The sequence below is a fragment of the Piliocolobus tephrosceles genome, chromosome 10, assembly GCF_002776525.5.
Source record: "Piliocolobus tephrosceles isolate RC106 chromosome 10, ASM277652v3, whole genome shotgun sequence".
NCBI classification, from domain to species: domain Eukaryota; kingdom Metazoa; phylum Chordata; class Mammalia; order Primates; family Cercopithecidae; genus Piliocolobus; species Piliocolobus tephrosceles.
In genome coordinates this window covers 41,480,932-41,502,491 of record NC_045443.1, presented here as the reverse complement: position 1 = coordinate 41,502,491, position 21,560 = coordinate 41,480,932, and the positions used below count along the sequence as shown (strand labels likewise).

Below are 21,560 nucleotides of genomic sequence, written 5' to 3'. Positions count from 1 at the left end.
TAGGTGTCCTTCCTGTTTGATAGGTTTCCTTCTGACTGTCAGGACCCTCAGCTATAGGTCTGTTGGAGATTGCTTGAGGTCCACTCCAGACCCTGTTTGCCTGGGTATCAGCAGCAGAGGTTGCAGAAGATAGAATATTGCTGAACAGCGAGTGCACCTGTCTGATTCTTGCTTTGGAAGCTTCCTCTCAGGGGTGTACTCCACCCTGTGAGGTGTGGGGTGTCAGACTGCCCCTAGTGGGGGATGTCTCTCAGTTAGGCTACTCAGGGGTCAGTGACCCACTTGAGCAGGCAGCCTGCCCCTTCTCAGATCTCAACCTCCGTGTTGGGAGATCCACTGCTTTCTTCAAAGCTGTCAGAGTCGTTCGCGTCTGCACAGACCTCTGCTGCTTCCCCTGTTATTTTTTAGTTGCGTCCTGTCCCCAGAGGCTGAGTCTACAGAGACAGGCAGGTTTCCTTGAGCTGCTGTGAGCTCCACCCAGTTCGAGCTTCCCAGCGGCTTTATTTACCTACTTAAGCCTCAGCGATGGCGGGCGCCCCTCCCCCAGCCTCGCTGCTGCCTTGCGGTTAGATTGCCGCAGACTGCTGTGTTAGCAAGGAGGGAGGCTCCGTGGGCGTGGGACCCTCCCGGCCCGGTGTGGGGTATATTCTCCTGGTGTGCCGGTGTGCTTACAGCGCAGTATTGGGGTGGGAGTTACCCGATTTTCCAGGTGCTGTGTTTCTCAGTTCCCCTGACTAGGAAAAGGGACTCCCTTCCCCCTTGCGCTTCCCAGGTGAGGCGATGCCTGGCCCTGCTTCAGCTCTCTCTGGTCAGGCTGCAGCAGCTGACCAGCACCGATTGTCTGGCACTCCCGAGTGAGATGACCCCAGTACCTCAGTTGAAAATGCAGAAATCACCAGTCTTCTGTGTCGCTCACGCTGGGAGATGGAGACTGGAGCTGTTCCTATTCGGCCATCTTGCTCCGCCACATCCAAGATAACCATTATCTTATTCATGAGTAAGATACATATTTACATGCTGGAGTAATATTTTATTCATAATTTTGGTCCTACTTTGTTTACATGATATTTATCCCAAGCATTTTTCCATGACATTCAGATTTTTCCGAAGCATCATTTTAAGAAGCTGTTTCACTTTCCATTTTATGCATGTGCCATAATTTATTTAATCACTGTCTCATCACTGTACTTTTAGATCATTTCCTGTGCTCTAGCAGCTTAATGCTGAGATAGTATAGATAAAACTAGATTTCAAAATACTTCATGTTGTTGACTAAGCACTGAAACTACTAGAAAGACAAACTTCTTACCAAGCCTTTTTATAATGTTGGAACCTGCCTCTAAGAAGTAGCAGGATGAATATGTTCTGCCACAGAAAACTATAAGTAGCTGTGGCAGCTCTATTCGTATAGAGATTGTTTTCCTTTTGGGTACCCCATATTATGTCTCCTATCACCATATAAATCTTAAAAAAAAAAAAAAGATTTGTGTGTGAATGTGTAGAAACAATGATTGTAATGGAAATTAGATGAGAAAGATAGACAAAACACCTGGCAGTTAGCAACCAAACAACTGTCAGTTACCTTCCTTTTCCTATTTCTTTTATTACATTGAATAATCACAAAAATGCAAACTAAAGTTTTTTTTAAAATATACATTACTCAAGTACACAATTAAGCTGAGTCTGTAAAATCAAACACTCAGGAGTGAAAACCTTTTCCTTTGATCTATCATTTGGGGTTGCCTCAGCAATAAAATTGGATTGTACAACTGATCTGACTGATCATGAAAATATAGTTGTTACAGTGAGCACAAAATTTAATTAGTCTGGAAAAAGTTTGATTAAGTGACCTCATATTGACAGAACCAGATAGTGCTATCAGGTTGCATGGTTAAGAGGTTTTAAAGCATCATCAAATAGCAAACCTGTCTTTAAGAAACACATAGCGGTGTTTGGTTTTCTGTTCTTGTGATAGTTTGCTAAGAATGATGGTTTCCAGCTGCATCCAACCAAACACCGCATATTCTCACTCATAGGTGGGAACTGAACAATGACATCACTTGGACTTGGGAAGGGGAACATCACACATCGGGGCCTATCATGGGGGGGGAAGGGGGGAGGGATTGCATTGGGAGTTATACCTGATATAAATGACGAATTGATGGGTGCTGACGAGTTGATGGGTGCAGCACACCAACATGGCACAAGTATACATATTTAACAAACCTACACGTTATGCACATGTACCCTAGAACTTAAAGTATAATAATAATAATAATAATAAAAAGAAACACATAGCCTGTTTCATGTTATTTTAATTGGAAGGAGTTATTGGCTTGCTCAATTGGTATATTTTTGCCTTCAATTATCTATGTGGGAGAGATGTGATGTTTCCTTACTGGCTAAAAAACCTGTATCAAGCTAATGGGTGTTTCAACAGAGATGGAAGTGGTTGTTATAATAAAATGGACTTAAAGTAGACAGTCTGTCAGGCATATGACACTTGCTCAAAGCCAGTAGAAGCTATCCGTCAGTGCATTTTCTGGTTAAGACCCACTCAAAGCTATATCCAACAACTTCTCATTCAGATATATGAAAACTGTAGTATTGCATTTCTTTGTTTATTGGTATCAGTGAGCCCGTTTCACTCAAAGCAGTATTTCTTGTGATGTAGATTTGTCAGTTAGTTTGCAAATAAATACAGAAGAGCTATTTTTGCTGTCATCTTACAATTTCTGGCATACCATTCAAAGCTCATTTTTCTGAATAACGGTAAGTGAGCTCATCAAAATGCATAAAGTCTTTTGCTTCGCTATATTAATAATTAGAAAGCTCACAGTAAATTATTACACAAAGACACCGTAACCCTCTTATTCTTACTGGATAGTCCAAGAAAATCAGCTTTTTTCTTTTGGAAATAATCTTTAAGTAGATCAAGTACACAATCTAATCTTTGCTATTAGAAATTGGCTCTGGGAGGCATAGAAAGTAAGACTTTTCTGGTTTTTGCCTTGATTAAGAGCAGTGTACTTAATATTATAGAGCCAATAGGTACTTCACATTCATATTCTCTATCATATCACCTGATTTTTTTAAAACTCTGCTTTTAAAGTAGATATTTGATCACAATGTAGTAAATAATTAAGTAATTTTCTAGCATTTGTAGGAGTAAAGCTGGAAGTTTCTGTTCAGCCGTGTTTTACTACAGTGGACTAATTTTTTGAACTTTTACTGAACTGAGCTTTAAAGTGAGGTGATGTCTCTTTTCTGAATTCATCTCTTTCTTCATCTGTAGACCTCATGATATTTACCTTGTTATCTAAGTTATTTGTGTTCATTCTATATCTTCTTTATAAGACTATGAACTCTTGAATATATCTCCACAGTGTCTAGCACATGTTTTTACATGATAGACATTTAATGAATACTTAAATGAATAAATAAATACATTTTCTCACTTTATAGCACCCTCTCTTAAAAGGATTTCCTCCTCTGAACTCAAAACCAAAAAATGACCTGAGGGACTATTTCAAATACTTACAAGAATAAAATTCTTCTAAGTCTTGTATCTTACCCACTGGTTATGTTGTGAAAGAAATAGAAACTGCAAAGATTTTTGAAAAGTCTTAAGGAGTTTCCAGAATTCTTTTATTAAATGCTTTGTTCAACTCATTCATATATCAGAGAGCGTTTCAATTCCATGTTAAACCAGAAATATTTATTTTAAAATATATATCAAAAGGCCATTGCAAATACTCCTTACCATTGTTGGCAACCCTCTGTTTTTAACATTCTTTTTTTCTTTAGTTCTGTGGTTAGACTTGTGATCTTCTTCCCACCTCCCTACTCACAATCCCTCCTATAGTTCCCTTTCCAGCCCCTCAGTTTTCTCCAAGGGCTGCCCTTATCTCTTTCTAATCTCTGTAATCTCAACTTTAGTGCTTTCATCAAATTAGGTCTAATTGTAGTAGCATCTTGCAGTATCAGTTCTAATTAGGTTACCCTTGTGTCTCCAGTCCTGATATCTTGTCCAGAGCTTCTGTCTCACTTTCTTTATATCTTCATATCATTCTTCATATCATTACTATGTGAATCGCCATCCTGTCATATTATTATACTCAACACTTATAAAATGAGATTCCTAAATGTTTTTAAAAATATATTTTATGTGTGTCAAAGAAAAAAGACACAGAGTTAAAAGATACCAAACAATAGAAAAGAATTTGGAATGAAAAGAAATAATCACCTGACTCACTTCCTGCTCACTTTCCAGCACCCTCTCTTAAAAGGAGTTCGTCATCTAATCTCAAAACCAGAAAATTACCTGAGGGACTATTTTCTCATAACTCCCAAAGATGGCATATGACTAGCACCATACCAGATATACAGGAGATAAGTTCATCCATGCTTACAAGGATGCATTAGGGTTTAATTCTCTTCTGAAACCTTAGTTGAGATAAGCTGCTAGGATAAATAACTTAATTATTTCAATATGTTTATACCATTCTTGGTTTAATTGATCAATTTCAGACATTATCAGTAGAATGCCAGATATGATAGATGAAGATTTATCTCTCTTATACCATCACCTGTTCATACTATTTAATTCTAATATAGTTATATCACTAGTGTAAGTTCCTCTATTGATTACCTTTTCAGACTTCAGCAATATATTTTTCCACCTTCACTTCTCATTGTATCAACTACAATGGTTTTTCTTGATTCCTCACTATGAAATGTAAAAATGTTGGTTCTGCTCCTTACCTTCATCTCCCAACTTCTGTCTTCTTTTTATATTATGAATGTTAATATTTAAATATCTCATGCTTTCCCTATGGGAATGTATATAAAATTTGAAAATCCATAGTGTTTATATCATTGTGACCAGGCAAATATTGTTTACTGGAGAGACAAGTATTATATACATAGCATTTCTTATCTTTAGATTTCTTATCTTGAAGTTCCTAATTGACAATCATTTTTCTTTTACTCTTCATCACATATTTATTATTTAAAATCAACTCTCCACTATATCCTCTGGTGTGTAGACACTTCTGTATCAGTCTGCATTCAGTCGGGAAAATGGAGCCACTGCAAGTATTATAGGAATAAGGAGTTTTATACAGAAATCAAGATTGCACAAATGAGGGAGGAGTTGTGAAAGTGAAGATCCTCGAGGTTGCAGCCAGAGGATTTGCAAAACATTCACTCATCACTTCAGACTGATGCACTAGAACTGGTGGAGAAACCAGAGTTCTTAGAATCACTGACACTGATTGCTATGACTTCCCAAGAATAATGGCTTCTGCCTTAGTTCTCTTTGGCAAATTTAGGCATTCCGCTCATTGTTGAACTCTAACACAAAGCCATACACAGGGAAAGGGCTTTTGGGAAATGTAGTCTTCAGCCTTAGCAATAGAAAGTTGTTGATAACAGCATATATCCCTTACAGCTTTATCCCAAGATACTTCCCTCCTAAAATTCTCCATGAATGGGAAATAGGGTCTGAGCATAAGTGTGACACAATCTGACATATATTTTTAAGGGATCATCTGACTGCTGTGATTCAGAATGCACTGTAGGAGGGAAAGATGGAATCAGGGAGATAGTGATAGTGAATGGACTTGAATGGACTGGAGTGGTAAGTATCAAGCTAGTTAGAAGTGATTATTAAATTCTAGGTGTATTTGAAAGACATTACTAATAGGATTTGCTGATGATTGGATAAAGGGCATGAGACAAAAGCAAGAAGAAGAAGAATGAATATAAGGATTTTTGCCCAAGTAACTGAATGGTATTGCCATTTTCTGAGAAGAGGGAGACTTCAGAAGGAGAAATTTTGTATCCGAGTGGAAATGATGGTGATAAATTGAATATGCAGGTAGGAACTAGAGGAGAGAAGTCTAGAATAAAAATGTAAATAAGATACTGTACTATTTTCCTAGGACTACTATAGTAAAATACCACAAAACCACAAACTGGGTAGCTTAAAACAATAGGAATTTATTATCTCACAGTTCTGGAGGCTAGAAGTCCAAATTCAAGGTGTCAGCAGAGGCATGCTCCTGCTACAGACACTAGGAAAATTATTAAAATTATTCTTCCTTGCGTCTTCCAGCTTCTGGTGGCCCCAGGCATTCTTTGGCTATGGCTACATAACTCCAATCTGCATAACTGCAGATGAAGAATGAAGCATTCTTTACTTCCCCAATTCCTCCCCGATCTGTGCAGACTTGATTTCTATTTAAAACTCCTTATTCCCATAATTCTTGTAGTGGCTCAATTTTCCTGACTGAATGCAGACTGAAACAGGAAAGTCTAGAGACCAGAGACTATGGTGGAGAGTTGATTTACATTCTTCACCTGGCTTTCTCTGTTTCTATTTGTGTTCTTTTCTTACAAAAACGCCAGTCACTGGATTTGGGGCCCATCTTAAGTCCAGGGTGATTTTATCTTGAGTTTATCACCTAATAATATCTTCAAAGACCCTTTTTCTAAATAGGGTCATATTCTGAGGTTCCAACTGGACATGGTTTTCTAGGGGACATTCTTCTTCTGCCCACTACAGATAGTTTTCAATGTACTAGTGGCATTTGGATATTTAAAGCCTTTAAAGCCCTAGTACTAAATGAAATCACTAAGAATTTGGTAGCTACAAAAGGAAAGGTCTGAGGGTAGATCCCCAGGGAATTCAAACTTTTAGAGATTGAGAAGATAAGATCTGCAAAAAATAAAAATAAAATAAAAAAGTAATATATAGAGGTCAGTGAGGTACAAGGAGAACTAAGAGAGGGGTGTATCCTTGCAAAGTGAAGAAAGTATTGTAAAAAGGAAGGAGTGATGAACTACTGATAGGTTTTTCTCTGTCTCAATTTAGTCCTTTATTTTACTGCACTCTATTAGTAAAATCTTTTTAAATAATGCATGGAACATAAAACTTCTAAAGAACTACATGGCCTTAAAACATCTTTATTCTGTATTCATAGCTATTTGACAATTATGCTGAGTATAGACTTCTAGGTTTAAAATCATTGCTTCACTGTCTTTGGGCATACAGTGCTGCAAGTAAGAAATGTGCTACTAAACTGATTCTCATCCCTTTATATGTAAGCTGTTGTTTTCCTTCTGGGACATATTAAGATTTATGTTATTCTTGTTGTTATGAAATTTGACAATTGTGTATTTAGATGTAGGTCTTTGTTTCATTTATTTGTGAGGCAGTATTGTGTATGGGCAAGAGTATGACCTCTGTTATCTAAAATATCTGGGTTTAGATCTCGGTTTTCCCCCAAATAATTTTGTAAAAAAATACTGAAACTTTCATTGCTTAAGTTCACTTCCCTTTAAAATGGGGATAGCAGTAATATTCCCTACCTCATAGTACTGCAGTCAGCATTAAGTGAGTATATATAGGTAAATTACATAGAACAATAGCTGCCGTATAGCCAGCAACAGCTATTGGCTAACATCTTTATTCAGTATATTTGAAGACCTTGATAGACCTTTCAATCTGAAGACAATAGCTTTGAGAAAAGTTCTGGACTTATTATTATTATTAAAGATATTTTTCTCCCATTGGTTTTTTTGTGTGTGTTCTTGGTATGAAATTTCTCTTTAATCAGAAGCTGAGCATTTTGGGTTGGTGGTCTTTGCTTTGTTTGCTTTTGCTGTTTTCATATTTTTCCTCTGTTCTCTATATGTTCTACTTTTCGAGAGACGACTTCTACTTGATCTTCCAAGTCTTAACATTGCATTTTTTAAAGCTCCAGTTAGTATATATTTAATTTTCAAGAACTCTTTATTCCTTTCTGAATATTTTTTTATAATCACTGTGTCCTTATTTTATAGATGAAATATTCTCTCAAATCTATTTGAGAATGTTAATTAGAAATATTTTTGGTTCTGTTCTGTGAATTATCCCTATTTCTTTTTTGTTTTTTGTTTGTTGTTTGTTTTTGAGATGGCGTCTCGCTTTGTCACCCAGGCTGGAGTGCAGTGGCGTGATCTCGACTCACTGCAAGCTCAGTCTCCCGGGTTCATGCCATTCTCCTGCCTCACCCTCCCGAGTAGCTGGGCCTACAGGCACCCACCACCACACCTGGCTAATGTATTTTGTATTTTTTTTCAGAGACGGGGTTTCATTGTGTTAGCCAGTATGGTCTCGATCTCCTGACCTTGTGATCCACCCACCTCGGCCTCCCAAAGTGCTGGGATACAGGTGTGAGCCACCATGCCTGGCCAATTATCTCTATTTCTTTCAGGGTCATTGTTTCTGATACTATATCTTGGCTCTTCTCTTACATGTTACAGACTTTTCTTGATTATCCGTTGCTCGTTGATTTCACATTAATGTTTAGAAGTGAATACATAGAAAATTGATTTTGAGCTTTGATATGAGGGTAGGCTTTTTTTTGGCTTGCAGACTTACATTAGTAAGCTAAAAAAAAAAAAAAAAAAGAGCCAGTTTTTATACTTCAAGATATCTAAAGACTGAAATGCAAGGGACTTTGATTCAAACAATAACAAATTCTACACCGCTGCTTTAATTTCCCACAGATATTTATTTCCCTTGCAGGAAAAAGACAAACAAACATTCACTCTGCCCTTTAAGGGTAACTGCTTTCTTTCAACAATCTGCTCATGGCGGGAGGAGATGAGTAGGTTGATTATTCATCAGTAGACTTTTAATTAACTCAGCTACTTCCAGCTGCATGTCTCATCTCAGCTCTACATGGTATTTCAAGACTCTTCAGGGTTTTTCAGGGAAGATTACTACACCCATTAGTCATATTCTTAATCATTAATAATTATTAATAATCAGCCATACCCGATTATCACATAAAAATTCTAATCTTTGGTTCCTTTTACTCTGTCTCTACCACTTCACCTATCTTCTATTTTCCAAGAAAAGACAGAAATGTATTATACTTTCTTCCATCCTGCTATCATTTTTCTTTTTGTCTTTGTTGGCTTTTTATACTTTTCTTTGTTCCTCTAACATAATGTTTACAGGGTTAGAAGTAAAGAAGAAGAGATTTTAAAATGTTTTCAGTCTTTCATTTTAATCAAAGGTGTTGATGTATTCTTTTTGTTTAAAAATACATATAATTAAATAGGCATATAAAAGTGTGTAAAATTAGCACATTCTCTTCTCAGCGAAAATATTTGAAGTAGAATGAGGAAGTATCATTTTACCATCATGTTATTTTTGTCTTAGTGTATGCTTTCAAACTGTCACTCCTGCCTTCATTCCCCTCCAACCCTAGCAGAACTCAAGTGTGGCATAGTGAGTATTCCACTTACTTACTTGCTGTTACAAACAGAGCATTCATTCATCTATTCATTCAGCATGTGTTTATCAATCTCCAACCATGTGCCCAGTTCTCTTCTAAGTGTTAGAGATATGGTGTAAAATATAAGATAATTTCTGGCCATTTGAAATTTACTCTGAGAGATAAACATTAAATTAATATTTATAAAATTATTTTCAAACTACTGTGATATGAAGGAAATTTTGGAAGTGAAGGAAATGCATTATATCTTGATTATGGTAGTGACTAATGTCAAAAGTCATGAAATTGTTAGTGATTTTTTTCCTATATAAATTTTACCTCAATAAAGTTAGTTTAAAAAAAGATAAAGTAATAAAACATTTAGGAATAAGTTCAGGCAATATATACACAATACATAAATTCAGAAATCTGTAAAATATTACAGAAATAGGAAATATATCATATGTATTGATTAAAAGATACAATAATATAAAGATTTCAATTCTCCCAAAGTCAATATATAGAATCAATGCAGGCTTCCCCCCACCCCCCCCCATTTCTTGTGTTTATTTTGTTTTGTCTTGTCTTGTTGCTGAGAAGTTCAACAACTAATACATCTGAAATTTATTTGGAAGGACAAAAAGCCCAAATTAAAAATGCTTTTGAACATGGGAGAAAAACATAGGTAGGAACTTCTCCAGAATTGAAATTGTATTAAGTCAGTGTAATATTTTTGCAAATTTAGGCAAAAAGAAAAAGCATATAGATGCTATTACAAGGATACAAAATACAAGGAAAATATGCGGGAAAATAGACTAATCATTAAGTAATAGGAGATCTAATATAGTCTCTGGAGTCAAGGAAAGCTTCCCCAAGGGACATTAATGTTAGTATGGGACAGATAGATGAGAAGTAGTTAACTAACTCAGGTGAGAGGAGGAGAAAAAAAACATTTTAGTCAACAGGGAAAACATATGCAGAGACTCTGTGAAGAAGAAAGAAATAATAACATACTAAGACTCTAGTAACCAAAAGAAAAGTCAGATTATCTCAATTTTCTTTCTTTTTCTGGTATATCCCCCAGACATATGGAATGTGAACTTGGTCAACCTGACATCAACACAGGGGACATGAGAGGGAGTTGTACACTGACCAAAGATAAGCATTTAAGAAAACATGCTTCTTTATCCTTGTTTCCACTTATTCTCTACTTGAAATGTTTATAACCTTTTTCTTTATGAAATAAAGAAAACCTCATAAGCTGGTGAGATGGCCTCTAGTCTTACCCAGTCCCACTGGCTTGACACATAACTGCTGCCCTGTTCTTCCCAAAGTACAGCTTCCACATCACTCTCCTGTTAATAACCCTTCAGTGACTCTTGATTGTTCACAGAAGAAAAGACATTCTTTCAACTATATCCATCTTATGAAACTGTATTTTCCTCTGTTTCTTTTCAAGTAATTGAATGATGAATGTGAACATGCTTTGTAAACTCTGAAGGATTATTTTGGAGATGGGCATGGAATTTGCCATATTAGATACCTTTTATGAGCCAGTTACTGCTTCTCCTGTGAGGCCTCATATGTTAACAGCAAACTATAAAGAAAGTGTTATTCCTAGTTCGAAGAGCCAACGAGCTGCAATTCATTGACTTTAAGATATACACGGTGATATTCCAAAGCATAGGCTGATTCTGTTTGGCGAAGTGTTGGTCTTGAAAGGCAGCCTACCATAAGGGAAAAAAGAACTGGGCTTGGAGTTGAAAGGGTTCTGTTCTGTTTGCTGTCACCACCTTCTTGTCTATAACATAAGGATAAGAATATTTCATATGGTTCTTGTAATGATTAAACAATATGATGAAGAAATTATATCTGTGCATTTTTAATACCTGTCATTAACTTCCTAATTATGAACTATAAAGTAATGAATATAATTTTCTCTAAATATGCAATGTTGGGTGTAACTTGTGCAGAGGATTTTGTGGTTTTCCATTTTTATTTACATATATCACCATGTTGTATTTTCAAAAAATTCATGAGAAAATCAGTCTTCTTATATGAAATTTTAGACAATATTTTATACCCAAATCTTGCACAGTCATTTAAAGTAATATAATGAGTTTGCATTCTTTGAGCATTCATACCTAAATGTTGAAAGCAGACTTCCCAGAAGCTCAACAAGAGACAGACGGAAATGACCTTGTGATTCAAAAAAACTTTTCAGATAATCTAGACAGCAAATAACCCACATGTGGGTAATCAGGAGTTCATTGTTTTGGGGATCTTTAATTGCCTACTGTTTATCGATATAATTTAACTACCAGTGCATGTGATGATGATACAAATAGAACACTTGCCTATTTTTAAATGAGAAATGATGTCATATTTTTATTAATGATAAAATAGTATGAAAGAGAGTACTCTATCTGACTGTCATGAAAAACAATTCACTCATCTTAAAAAAGAGGTGGATTTCCTTTCTTTTTTTATCCTGTATAAGAGCAGAAGCTAATCAGTTTTCTTGAGAGTGTTAAAGTAATAATTAGGGTCTATTTTAGGTATGGATTGTTCTGGACATTTGCACATTTTTTATTGTTCTTAGTTATTTTATAGTAGAAATAACTATTACTATGCATGAGAAAGACGGTGTTTATCACTCAAGTGTCTCATTCTACAACTGCAGTTGTAGAATTCTCTGTGCTTTTGGACAGCATTTTAATACTATTGCTAGCTGACTGTTCTAAATGTGGTTACTGAAAATGTTCTAAGGAACTAGTTCCTTTCTAAGACAGAATATGTAATAAAATTATAAAATTCATGATATTTACTCTTAGTTTTTTATATAATGTACGTACAGAGTAAAAAGTTAAGGTCCTTAGGATTAAGACTAAGTCATATAAGCTTATACAGCCTATACTAATTTTTTGAATACTTTTATTTAGTTTGGAAAATAATGCATTCAAATTTTGAAGTTCTTATACTGAATAAAATAATAAAATTTTTTCCCCGGGTCTACTATTTTCTGTGTATCTGACTCAGAGAATATGAAGTTAGGTTTTAACTAACCTAATTAAAGTACCCAAGAAATAAATTATTTGAACTTTTTTTTACTGCCTTGAAGCACAATATGAGCATACTTGAAAATATGTGTGCATTTATGTTTTAATTCTTGTTAATGTCCTCATTTGTATATAGAGAAAATATACTTAATTTATAAATTGTGGATCAGATTTCAATTCTTTATTTACTAAGTATTTACTGAGTGAATAAGGATATGCATACCATCAAATCACTTACAGATGAGACTGTTTGTTTTATTAGATCTTTGGCTTTAATTAGAGTCATGAGCCAAAAAACATGCCTTCTAGTGGGAAGTGTATACTCTGTCAATTCAAGCACATTTTCATTGTCTACTGACTAACCAAAGTAGAAAAATCTGCATAAACAAATCAAAATTAGCAGGAACATAAAAGTGTAAAATGAGGTTATATATATTATCTGGCTAGTTTTTCCCTATTCTAAATGATAGCAAGCGTATAATCTTGATCTATGACATGGGTGTCTTTTATAAATTCAGACGTATTTAGGCGAATTAAGGCATTGCATTTCACAAGGAATTACTCAGCAAATCCTTTTGAAAGATGAATAATTACCCTATATTGTACATTGCTGTTTTCAAAACTTCATTGTTTTTCTCATATTCATTGACCATTTATACCAATAGTTACTTAATATTGTTTCTGTAATTCTTCTCATTTTAAAATTTTAAATAGTTTTATTACTGTACTATAAGTCTCACTTGCTACAAATGGAACTAATTCAGAAAAATAAATATGTAGCCATTAAAATAAAATATCTACCCATTAACACCTACATACCGTGCCACTGGTGGCAGATAAGTTGCATGTTTGGAAATACTGTTCCATATGATTGTAAATTCAGATTTTCATAAATTTAATTTTATTACAATAAAGCACAATTTAAATAGATGATCAACTAACTGAGGGCAGAAATTGCGTCTGTGTTGTTTATCCTTATTTTCCCAGCACTTAGTTCTTGGCACATAAAATGCATCCAATAAATATTGAATATGTAAATTAATGCATGAAACTTATACAGATGGTCCCTGACCTAAAATAGTTTAACTTATGAGTTTTTTAATTTATGATAGGTTGCTTGGAGTATTAAATACAATTTCAACTTATGACTTTTTGACTTACAATAGGTTTATTGGAAGGTAACCCCATCAAAAGTGGAGGAACAGCCATATTTACCTCTTCACCCTCTATAATCCTATCACACAGTAATAATTAAATAATAATAATGCCCAAAGTTTATATGAAAATACATTATGAGGCTGGGTGCGGTGGCTCAAGCCTGTAATCCCAGCACTTTGGGAGGCCGAGACAGGCGGATCACGAGGTCAGGAGATCGAGACCATCCTGGCTAACACGGTGAAACCCCATCTCTATTAAAAAATACAAAAAACTAGCCGAGCGAGGTGGCGGGCACCTGTAGTCCCAGCTACACGGGAGGATGAGGCAGGAGAATGGCGTAAACCCGGGAGGCAGAGCTTGCAGTGAGCTGAGATGTGGCCACTGCACTCCAGCCTGGGCGACAGAGCGAGACTCCATCTCAAAAAAAAAAAAAAAAAAGAAAATGCATTATGGGCAGGCACATGCTTGTATTCCCAGTCTTCAAAACACTAATTAATATAATATGTAGCATTTCTATTAAACTTTATGGAGTGTATTTATAGATCAAGAAAGTTTACCGAAATGTAATTAAGAAGAAATGGGTATGAAGCAGTATAGGAGTTGGCCTGGTAAAGGAGGGACAAGAGAGAAATGAAGTGAGAAGTAACAATCTAAATATATATCTATACCATAGAAACTGAGATAACCTGACAACTATGTCAAGGAAAGAAGAAAGAACTAAACTGAAAGCTAAATATAGATGGGAAAGTTGCTTCAGTGGAGCAAGCTTAGTTCCATCAAGAGTTACTTCAAAATTACCAGCCCTAGTGACCAAATTTTTCCAAAATGAATGACTCTAACCATCCCCCATATGGCTTTCTTCCAATAAAACTCACTTCTAAAGCTTAAATTCCAACCTGTTTTCTTTTGTCCATGCACTTAAGAAATGACATAATCAATTTTCTACATCATTTGGGTTAGAAGAAAAGACCATATAAAGCTAAAATGAGCAAAATATTCTGGACCTATTTAAAATCAGAGGTTCTTCAGTTAGGGAGGCCCCTGAAGTACAAATAGACTATTTCACAAAACCTATGAGACCTCAGTAAATGAATGCAGTCCACATCAGTTATGTGTCAGGAAGTCAATGGTTAGCTGATTTGATCAGTCGCAATTATTTTGACAGTTAAGAATGACTGTCAATAGTAACTGATATCTAAAGAAGAGGCACCACAGAGGTAGAATCATTCATAATTCAGAAATAATGCTGAACTATTACAGCTATATAAAATATTTATTTTTTGGCCCATTACCTAATAATCTAAGAGGATGGTTTGCATACTATTTTGCTGAAGGGACACTTGACCTATCAAGGAATAAACGAGTGATGGCTCATTTATCTGACTTCTTTTTTTACTTATGTATACATTTATTCATTAATTTATCTCTTTCAACATTGAACTTCTGAAAAGAGGACATTTTATAAGAAAATGAAAGGAATATATGCTTCCAGGAATTTGGAGGGAAATGAGACTGAAATAGGAAGGAAGTGGATTCTGTCAACTTAAGTAGTCTGTCTGGAGGGGAAAGGTCTCTAAAAAGCATCTTGTCTTACCTTCAACTTGAAGGATGTCATCTTGCCTGGTCACAGAAGCAAGAAATATGATTCAGGTGTCAGAAGCATATAGGAAAGAACCATCCTGCCTTGGCAAGTTGGAACCTTCAGCTATGGCATACGGCTATCAAGATGGGAGTGGGAGACATGTGGATATTTTTGGTAGCCACAATGGTTCAGCACCACTGGATCATATAGCAGAGTCTAAGTTAAGCCGAAAGATCCTGAAAACCAGGAGTTAATGAGGAGACACTTTGTAAGGCAACTTCAGGGATTACTTTTCCTCCTGTGAGCAAAGAAAGGTACTTGAATGGTGTTGAAAGTTCTCACGATTCAGTAGACCAGACAAGAAGAATCAAGGGCTTTCAACATTTGGGAATAGTAATAAGCCTCTGGAGGAAGTATCTGAGACTCAAGATCCATAGCTCTCTTTGTATAGTAGATCCAGCATGATCTACATGTATAAAGGAGCACACACCTGAATGTCAGGCACTTTGAAATTTCAGGTGACTTTGGTTAAATCCCGTAATTTCCCTCTGCCTCCATCTTTTTTTTTTCCCACATGTTCAATGTACTATCTACATGGCAGGATTTTTTTGAGGGTTGAATGAAGTAGTATGTGTGAAACACAGTAGAAAGTGACATAAATAATATGTATACTTGAACATGTGAAGCATGTTGAGTCATGAATGCTATTGTCATCTATATTGGAGTGTCAACTAAGGTTGATTTCTTTCTCATGCCATAAGTCCATCCCAGGTAAGTAAGGAAGGTGCACCAGATTGTCTCCCACAGGAACTCAGGTAGGTCTTTAGAGCATCTGGAAATGGCTATTCATTGTGATAGGGAAAGGGTATATGTGAATCACACACTGCATATTAAAGGCTCTGCATAGAAGTGACACTTATCACTCCCGAGTTGGCTTAAGAGACACTTTACCTATCACGTGGCCATACCTAACTGGAAGGGCCTGGAGAATCATAATCCTAGCTTGTGTCTAGAAGAGCTAAAATATTTGGTGAGCAGCACTAATGACCATCACATATGGATTCTTTCCATTTTCTACAGTGGAATGTCTTTTGCATCAAAGAAGCCTTCTAGATGTTTCTCCTGTTACTAATAACACCACATTCTTTCTGTATAGCTTTTAACAAACAAGTGAACTTTCTTAATTTTATGTATTCCCAGTTTCAAGGATTTGCTGGCATTAAAAATTTTAGTAGCCTTTTAGCAGAATATTCTTGTTTCTTTAAAAGAAAATAATTTTATAAAATTCCTCTTTTTTTTGCCAGACATTGATGAATGCTCTGACGGTTTTGTTCAATGTGACAGTCGTGCTAATTGCATTAACCTGCCTGGATGGTACCACTGTGAGTGTAGAGATGGCTACCATGACAATGGAATGTTTTCACCAAGTGGAGAATCATGTGAAGGTCAGTACAAAGAGAAGACCTAGAATTTAAGAACTTCTCTTGAATTTAAGGAATATATCGTAAGCTATAAATAGAATACATTGAGCCAGTGTTATTAGTGTTTTTGCTATATGTTGATACAACAGTGATTGGAAGTATGTTAAAATCTAACTTATTCTTGCTAATTATGGTAATTATTGTTATTTTTAGATAATTAAAGTTTGTGACACTAGCCCAGTTTTCTGTGGATTCTTACAGCTGTTAAATGGTGTTTTTAGAATGAAAAAACATGTAGTATCACGTAAATTTTTTAAAAGGAAAGCATGCATACATCTGATCCAAAAACATGTAGCAAAAATACATGAGAAAAAGCAAGATAGAGGAAAAATGGGAATAGAGGAAATGCAATGATGGTGTGGTCAAGGATGATATACATAACGCATGCTACTCAGGGCTATTCCTAACATGACACTTGCCTGGCAAAGTAAGATGTTTAGTGAGTGTTGAATGTTGGATACATAAGATATGGTCCCTGCTTCCATTAAGTTTTCGATCTAAGAGGAGTAGAAAATTCAGTCAGATTATATTCAATTAGTTACCATTAATTTTGAATTATTTTGAACGGATTGACAAATCTGCTCCACTGTAGCCTCTATTGAAGGGGCATGATTTTTAGAAAACAGGCAGAGAGAGCAAGCAAAGCCCAGTGAATAATTGCCAGGGAAACTACACGCAATGAAAGGATTTGTCATCAGAAGTCTTGGCATAGGAATGAAAAACAAAACACAACTTGAGAACTCATTATTTTCTCCATTTGTATTTACACCTTCATAGAGCCTGAGAGGATAATGGGGTTAAGATGACACAGTCAATGAAAGCTTTTGACAGTCTAACCTAAAGATACTTGACACCTAAATGATAAGATGTTTTTTATCCTTGTGCCTCAAAGGATTTTCACAAAGAGACAAGTGAAACAGGCTTGGGTGATGGATGCCAAGGCTTCTAGCCTGTTTTGCAGCAGCAGACAAGCTCTGGAGCTTGAACAGAGTATTCATCGGGCTTTCCACCTAGGAATGGGAATGCTGCTGCCTTACCAGGGGCTAAAACCTGGCATTTGCATGTTACCACTTAAATATGGTCTGAGGGCTTTATCTTGCACTGGTGAATGTTCCAGAGTGAACATTTCCAGCCCTGGAGAGAATGCCAGGAACCACAGATTATAGACAGTGGAATTTTGTTCTCCCCTGATAAGCTAGTTTCTTTGTATTTTATAGAATTTAATTGAGATCATCTTTTTAAAAAATTATGCACATAAAGAATGAATATAAGCTGATTATAAATAATGCAAATCATACAGAAGCTTGTATATGGATTAAAGCTGAATATGCATCTTCATTTCACCTCCCCCTTTTCCCCATCTTTTCCACTCATCCTGTAGGGGTTACCTATGTTTAATTTGGGTTAGTATCCTTGCACACTTTTTTCTGTGCATCTGAATGTGAGTAGAAAAATACACATACCTCTGTTGACTGTCTTACATTAAATTTGTAACTAAGCTCACTGTCTTTCAAATTTATGATCACAAATCTCTAGTGGATTGTATTAGTTATCTATTGATGCCTAACAAATTACTCTCAAAACTTAGCAGCTCAAAACAGCAAACATTGTCTCACACTTGCTATGGGTCAGGGATTTGTGCACAGCTTAGCTGGGTGGCTCTGATTCAGGGCCTTAATGACATTGCAGTCAAGTTCTTGGCCAGGGCTGTGGTCTTCTTATATTGAAGGCTTGTCTGTGGTGGTAGTGGGGGGAATGGGAATCTATTTCCAAGGACATTCATGTGGCTATTGGCAGATCGCATGTCCTTAATACATGGGCCACTCCTCAAGGCTTGGGAGCTTGCTTCCCCTAAAGCAAGCAATCCAAGAGCAAATGCCCAATATGGGAACCATAGTCTTTTTACAACCTCATGTCAGATGTGACATTCCATCACTTATCACACTTTACATTTGTTAGCACCAAGTCAGTAAGTCCATCCAACATTCAAGGGAAGGGGATTACACAAGGGCTTGAATACTAAGTGGTGAGATCACTGGGGCCATCTCAGAAGCTACCTACTGTAAGGGCCATCAGCACTGTCCAGCATTCCTACTTCATTTCCTTAGTTACATTCCCTTCCAGCTTTCCAGTTAACAGCCATTTCACAACTTCTTGAGTCTCCTCAGACTTTGGATACTGCTTCCTTTCTCTTTATTCTCTGTCAGTGGCCTGTCTACTTAACTGGAAACACAGAAGTAGTCAAAAGTGATCTGCCTCACTTTCCACCACAACCCATACTCGCTTATTTATTTATTTCTATATATCTGCTCGTTTATTTCTATATACCTGCTGCTTTTTCTCCCTCCTCTTTTATTGGAGGAAGTGGCCCCACTCCTATCAAATATCAAACTCATCATTGTATCTTGCATGTCATCCTCTCTCACCTGTTTAAGGATACTCCCCATATATTATTAACTTTCTCTTCCATATGATTAAGTCTTTTTCTACTGCATCATTCCTATCAGTGTTCAAAGAGTCAAGAATAGCAGCCATCTTTGAAAACAAAACAAAAGCAAACAAAATGTAACTTCCCTTGACATCACCTGACTCTACAGACATATCTTCCAGTTTTCTGTCCCCTTTAGAACAAAATTCCTTGAAAAAATTTTCAATAATTGTTATCTCTGCCTTCTTCCTTCCAGTGACACTTTAGTCTCACTGCTCTGGCCAATGCTCTTATTTCAAGATCATAACAATTTCCATTTTGCCAAATTAGCTGATCAATTACTATCTCCTTGATCAACTACTCAGGCATTTGACTCAGCAGATCATTCCTTTCTCTCAAAACATAATTTTCCTCACTTGGCTTCAGGTTCACCACTCTCTCCTGGTTTTTCTCCTTTCTTCTACAGGCCTTTTTTTAACTCTTTCAAATGCCCCAGGGCTCAGACCTTGTCAGTCTTTTCTATCCATTCTCAATCCCTAAGTCAACCAGTTTCATGGCTTAAAATGCCATCTATATATCCCAAATTCAGACCTCTGCCTTGGCTACAGATTCTACATCTAGTGGCCTACTAGGTAGCTCAGCCTGGACGTCTAATAGACAACTCAGACCTAATATGGCTAAAACAGAACTTTTAATTTACTCTCTAAGTCCTACAGGTCCTTTAACATAGTTGTCCAGAACTACATCTTAGAGTCATTGTTTTCTTCCTTCTTTTCCTCATATCTCACTTTCCATACATTAACAGATCTCACAGTTTCAACTTTCAAAATATATTCCCAGTCTGACCACCCTTTGCCACTTCTGTTGTTAATATCTTAATCTAAGCCATTACTACCTTTTGCCTGAACCACTATAATAGCTTCCAAACTGGTCTTCCTACTTCCATGCTCAGTTCCCCTAGAGTCTTTTTTTTATACCATTCAGAGTGATTCTTCTAAAACTAAAGTTAGATCATGTTACTCGTCTGTTCACACTCCTAGAGCCTCTCCACCCCTCTCAAAGCAATATGCAAACCCTGACCATGGTTGACAAGGGCTCACATGATATGCATCCTTGGCTTTCTTACCATTTCTAAAATATACAAAACAGATTTATTTGCATGTACTGTCCCTTTATGTGGAATGCTCTTCCCCTAGATCTTTGCATGGTTCTTCTTTCATTTAATTCAAACTTCTTCTCAAATGGTTTCTCCTGGACTACTAATTTATAATAGTCTCCCACCTCTGACACTTTATTCACTTACCCTGCTTCACTTTTTTTTGATAGAAATTATAAACTCACCTGAAATTATAGTATGCATTTATGTGTTTGCTTTCTTATTATCTGCTTTAGAATGTAAGCTTCAAAGGTCATAGTTTGTGTTTCCTTGTCAGCTATCATATCTCCAATGCCTAGAACGGTGTCTGACACATAGTAGATGATACATTTATTTGTCCAATGAAAAGACTGAGATAAATAATAGATAACTAATATCTTCATTAGAAATGCATTAGGCACATAACCTATGTTGGAATGTAGATATTAGTATGACAGATAATGGATATATATGTAGTTAAAAGTAGATATATAATAATGATCAGGATAAAGCATAATTAATACATTCATGAGTGTTCAGCCCAGAAAGTAACAAGGATAATTAAACTAAACATCAAAATAACACATTATAGACACACAGATTTCTCTTCTGTTAGGGGAGGGTAGTGTGGGCATTTGCCTTCTCTGCAGTTGAGCAGGATGCAGTGAAGTGTTTTATTAGGAGGATTTAAATTTGCATCTTTTAAGGAATTACATGAGGAACAGCTGCTACTATATATGTTGAAGTATCTACTGAAAGATTTGAGTGTCAAGTTAGATATTTAGGTTTTAAAAAAAAGCACCCCGGGGGGCGGAGCAAGATGGCCGAATAGGAACAGCTCCAGTCTCCATCTCCCAGTGCGAGCGACACAGAAGACCGGTGATTTCTGCATTTTCAACTGAGGTACTGGGGTCATCTCACTCGGGAGTGCCGGATAATCGGTGCCGGTCAGGTGCTGCAGCCTGACCAGCGAGAGCTGAAGCAGGGCCAGGCATCGCCTCACCTGGGAAGAGCAAGGGGGAAGGGAGTCCCTTTTCCTAGCCAGGGGAACTGAGACACACAACACCTGGAAAATCGGGTAACTCCCACCCCAATACTGCGCTGTAAGCACACCGGCACACCAGGAGAATTTATCCCATACCTGGCCGGGAGGGTCCCACGCCCACGGAGCCTCCCTCCTTGCTAACACAGCAGTCCGCGGCAATCTAACCGCAAGGCAGCAGCAAGGCTGGGGGAGGGGCGCCCGCCATCGCTGAGGCTTAAGTAGGTAAACAAAGCCACCGGGAAGCTCGAACTGGGTGGAGCTCACAGCAGCTCAAGGAAACCTGCCTGTCTCGGTAGACTCCGCCTCTGGGGACAGGGCTCAGCTAAAGCAGCAGAGGCCTGTGCAGACGTGACCGACTCTGTCTGACAGCTTTGAAGAGAGCAGTGGATCTCCCAACACG

General features: G+C 36.8%; 1 protein-coding gene across 5 annotated transcripts in view; it reads left to right on the top strand.

The window, feature by feature from the left end:
• Positions 1 to 21,560, top strand: part of NELL2 (neural EGFL like 2) — a 402,175-nt gene that overhangs the window by 353,069 nt on the left and 27,546 nt on the right. For 4 of the 5 annotated variants that reach the window (XM_023182792.1, XM_023182793.1, XM_023182795.1 and 1 more), the window contains one exon: positions 16,376 to 16,516. The exons of the other annotated variant lie outside the window; for it this stretch is intronic. In XM_023182792.1, the coding sequence (XP_023038560.1) occupies positions 16,376 to 16,516 (141 nt within the window). The remainder of the gene's footprint in view (positions 1 to 16,375; positions 16,517 to 21,560) is intronic. 5 annotated transcript variants of the gene reach the window in all.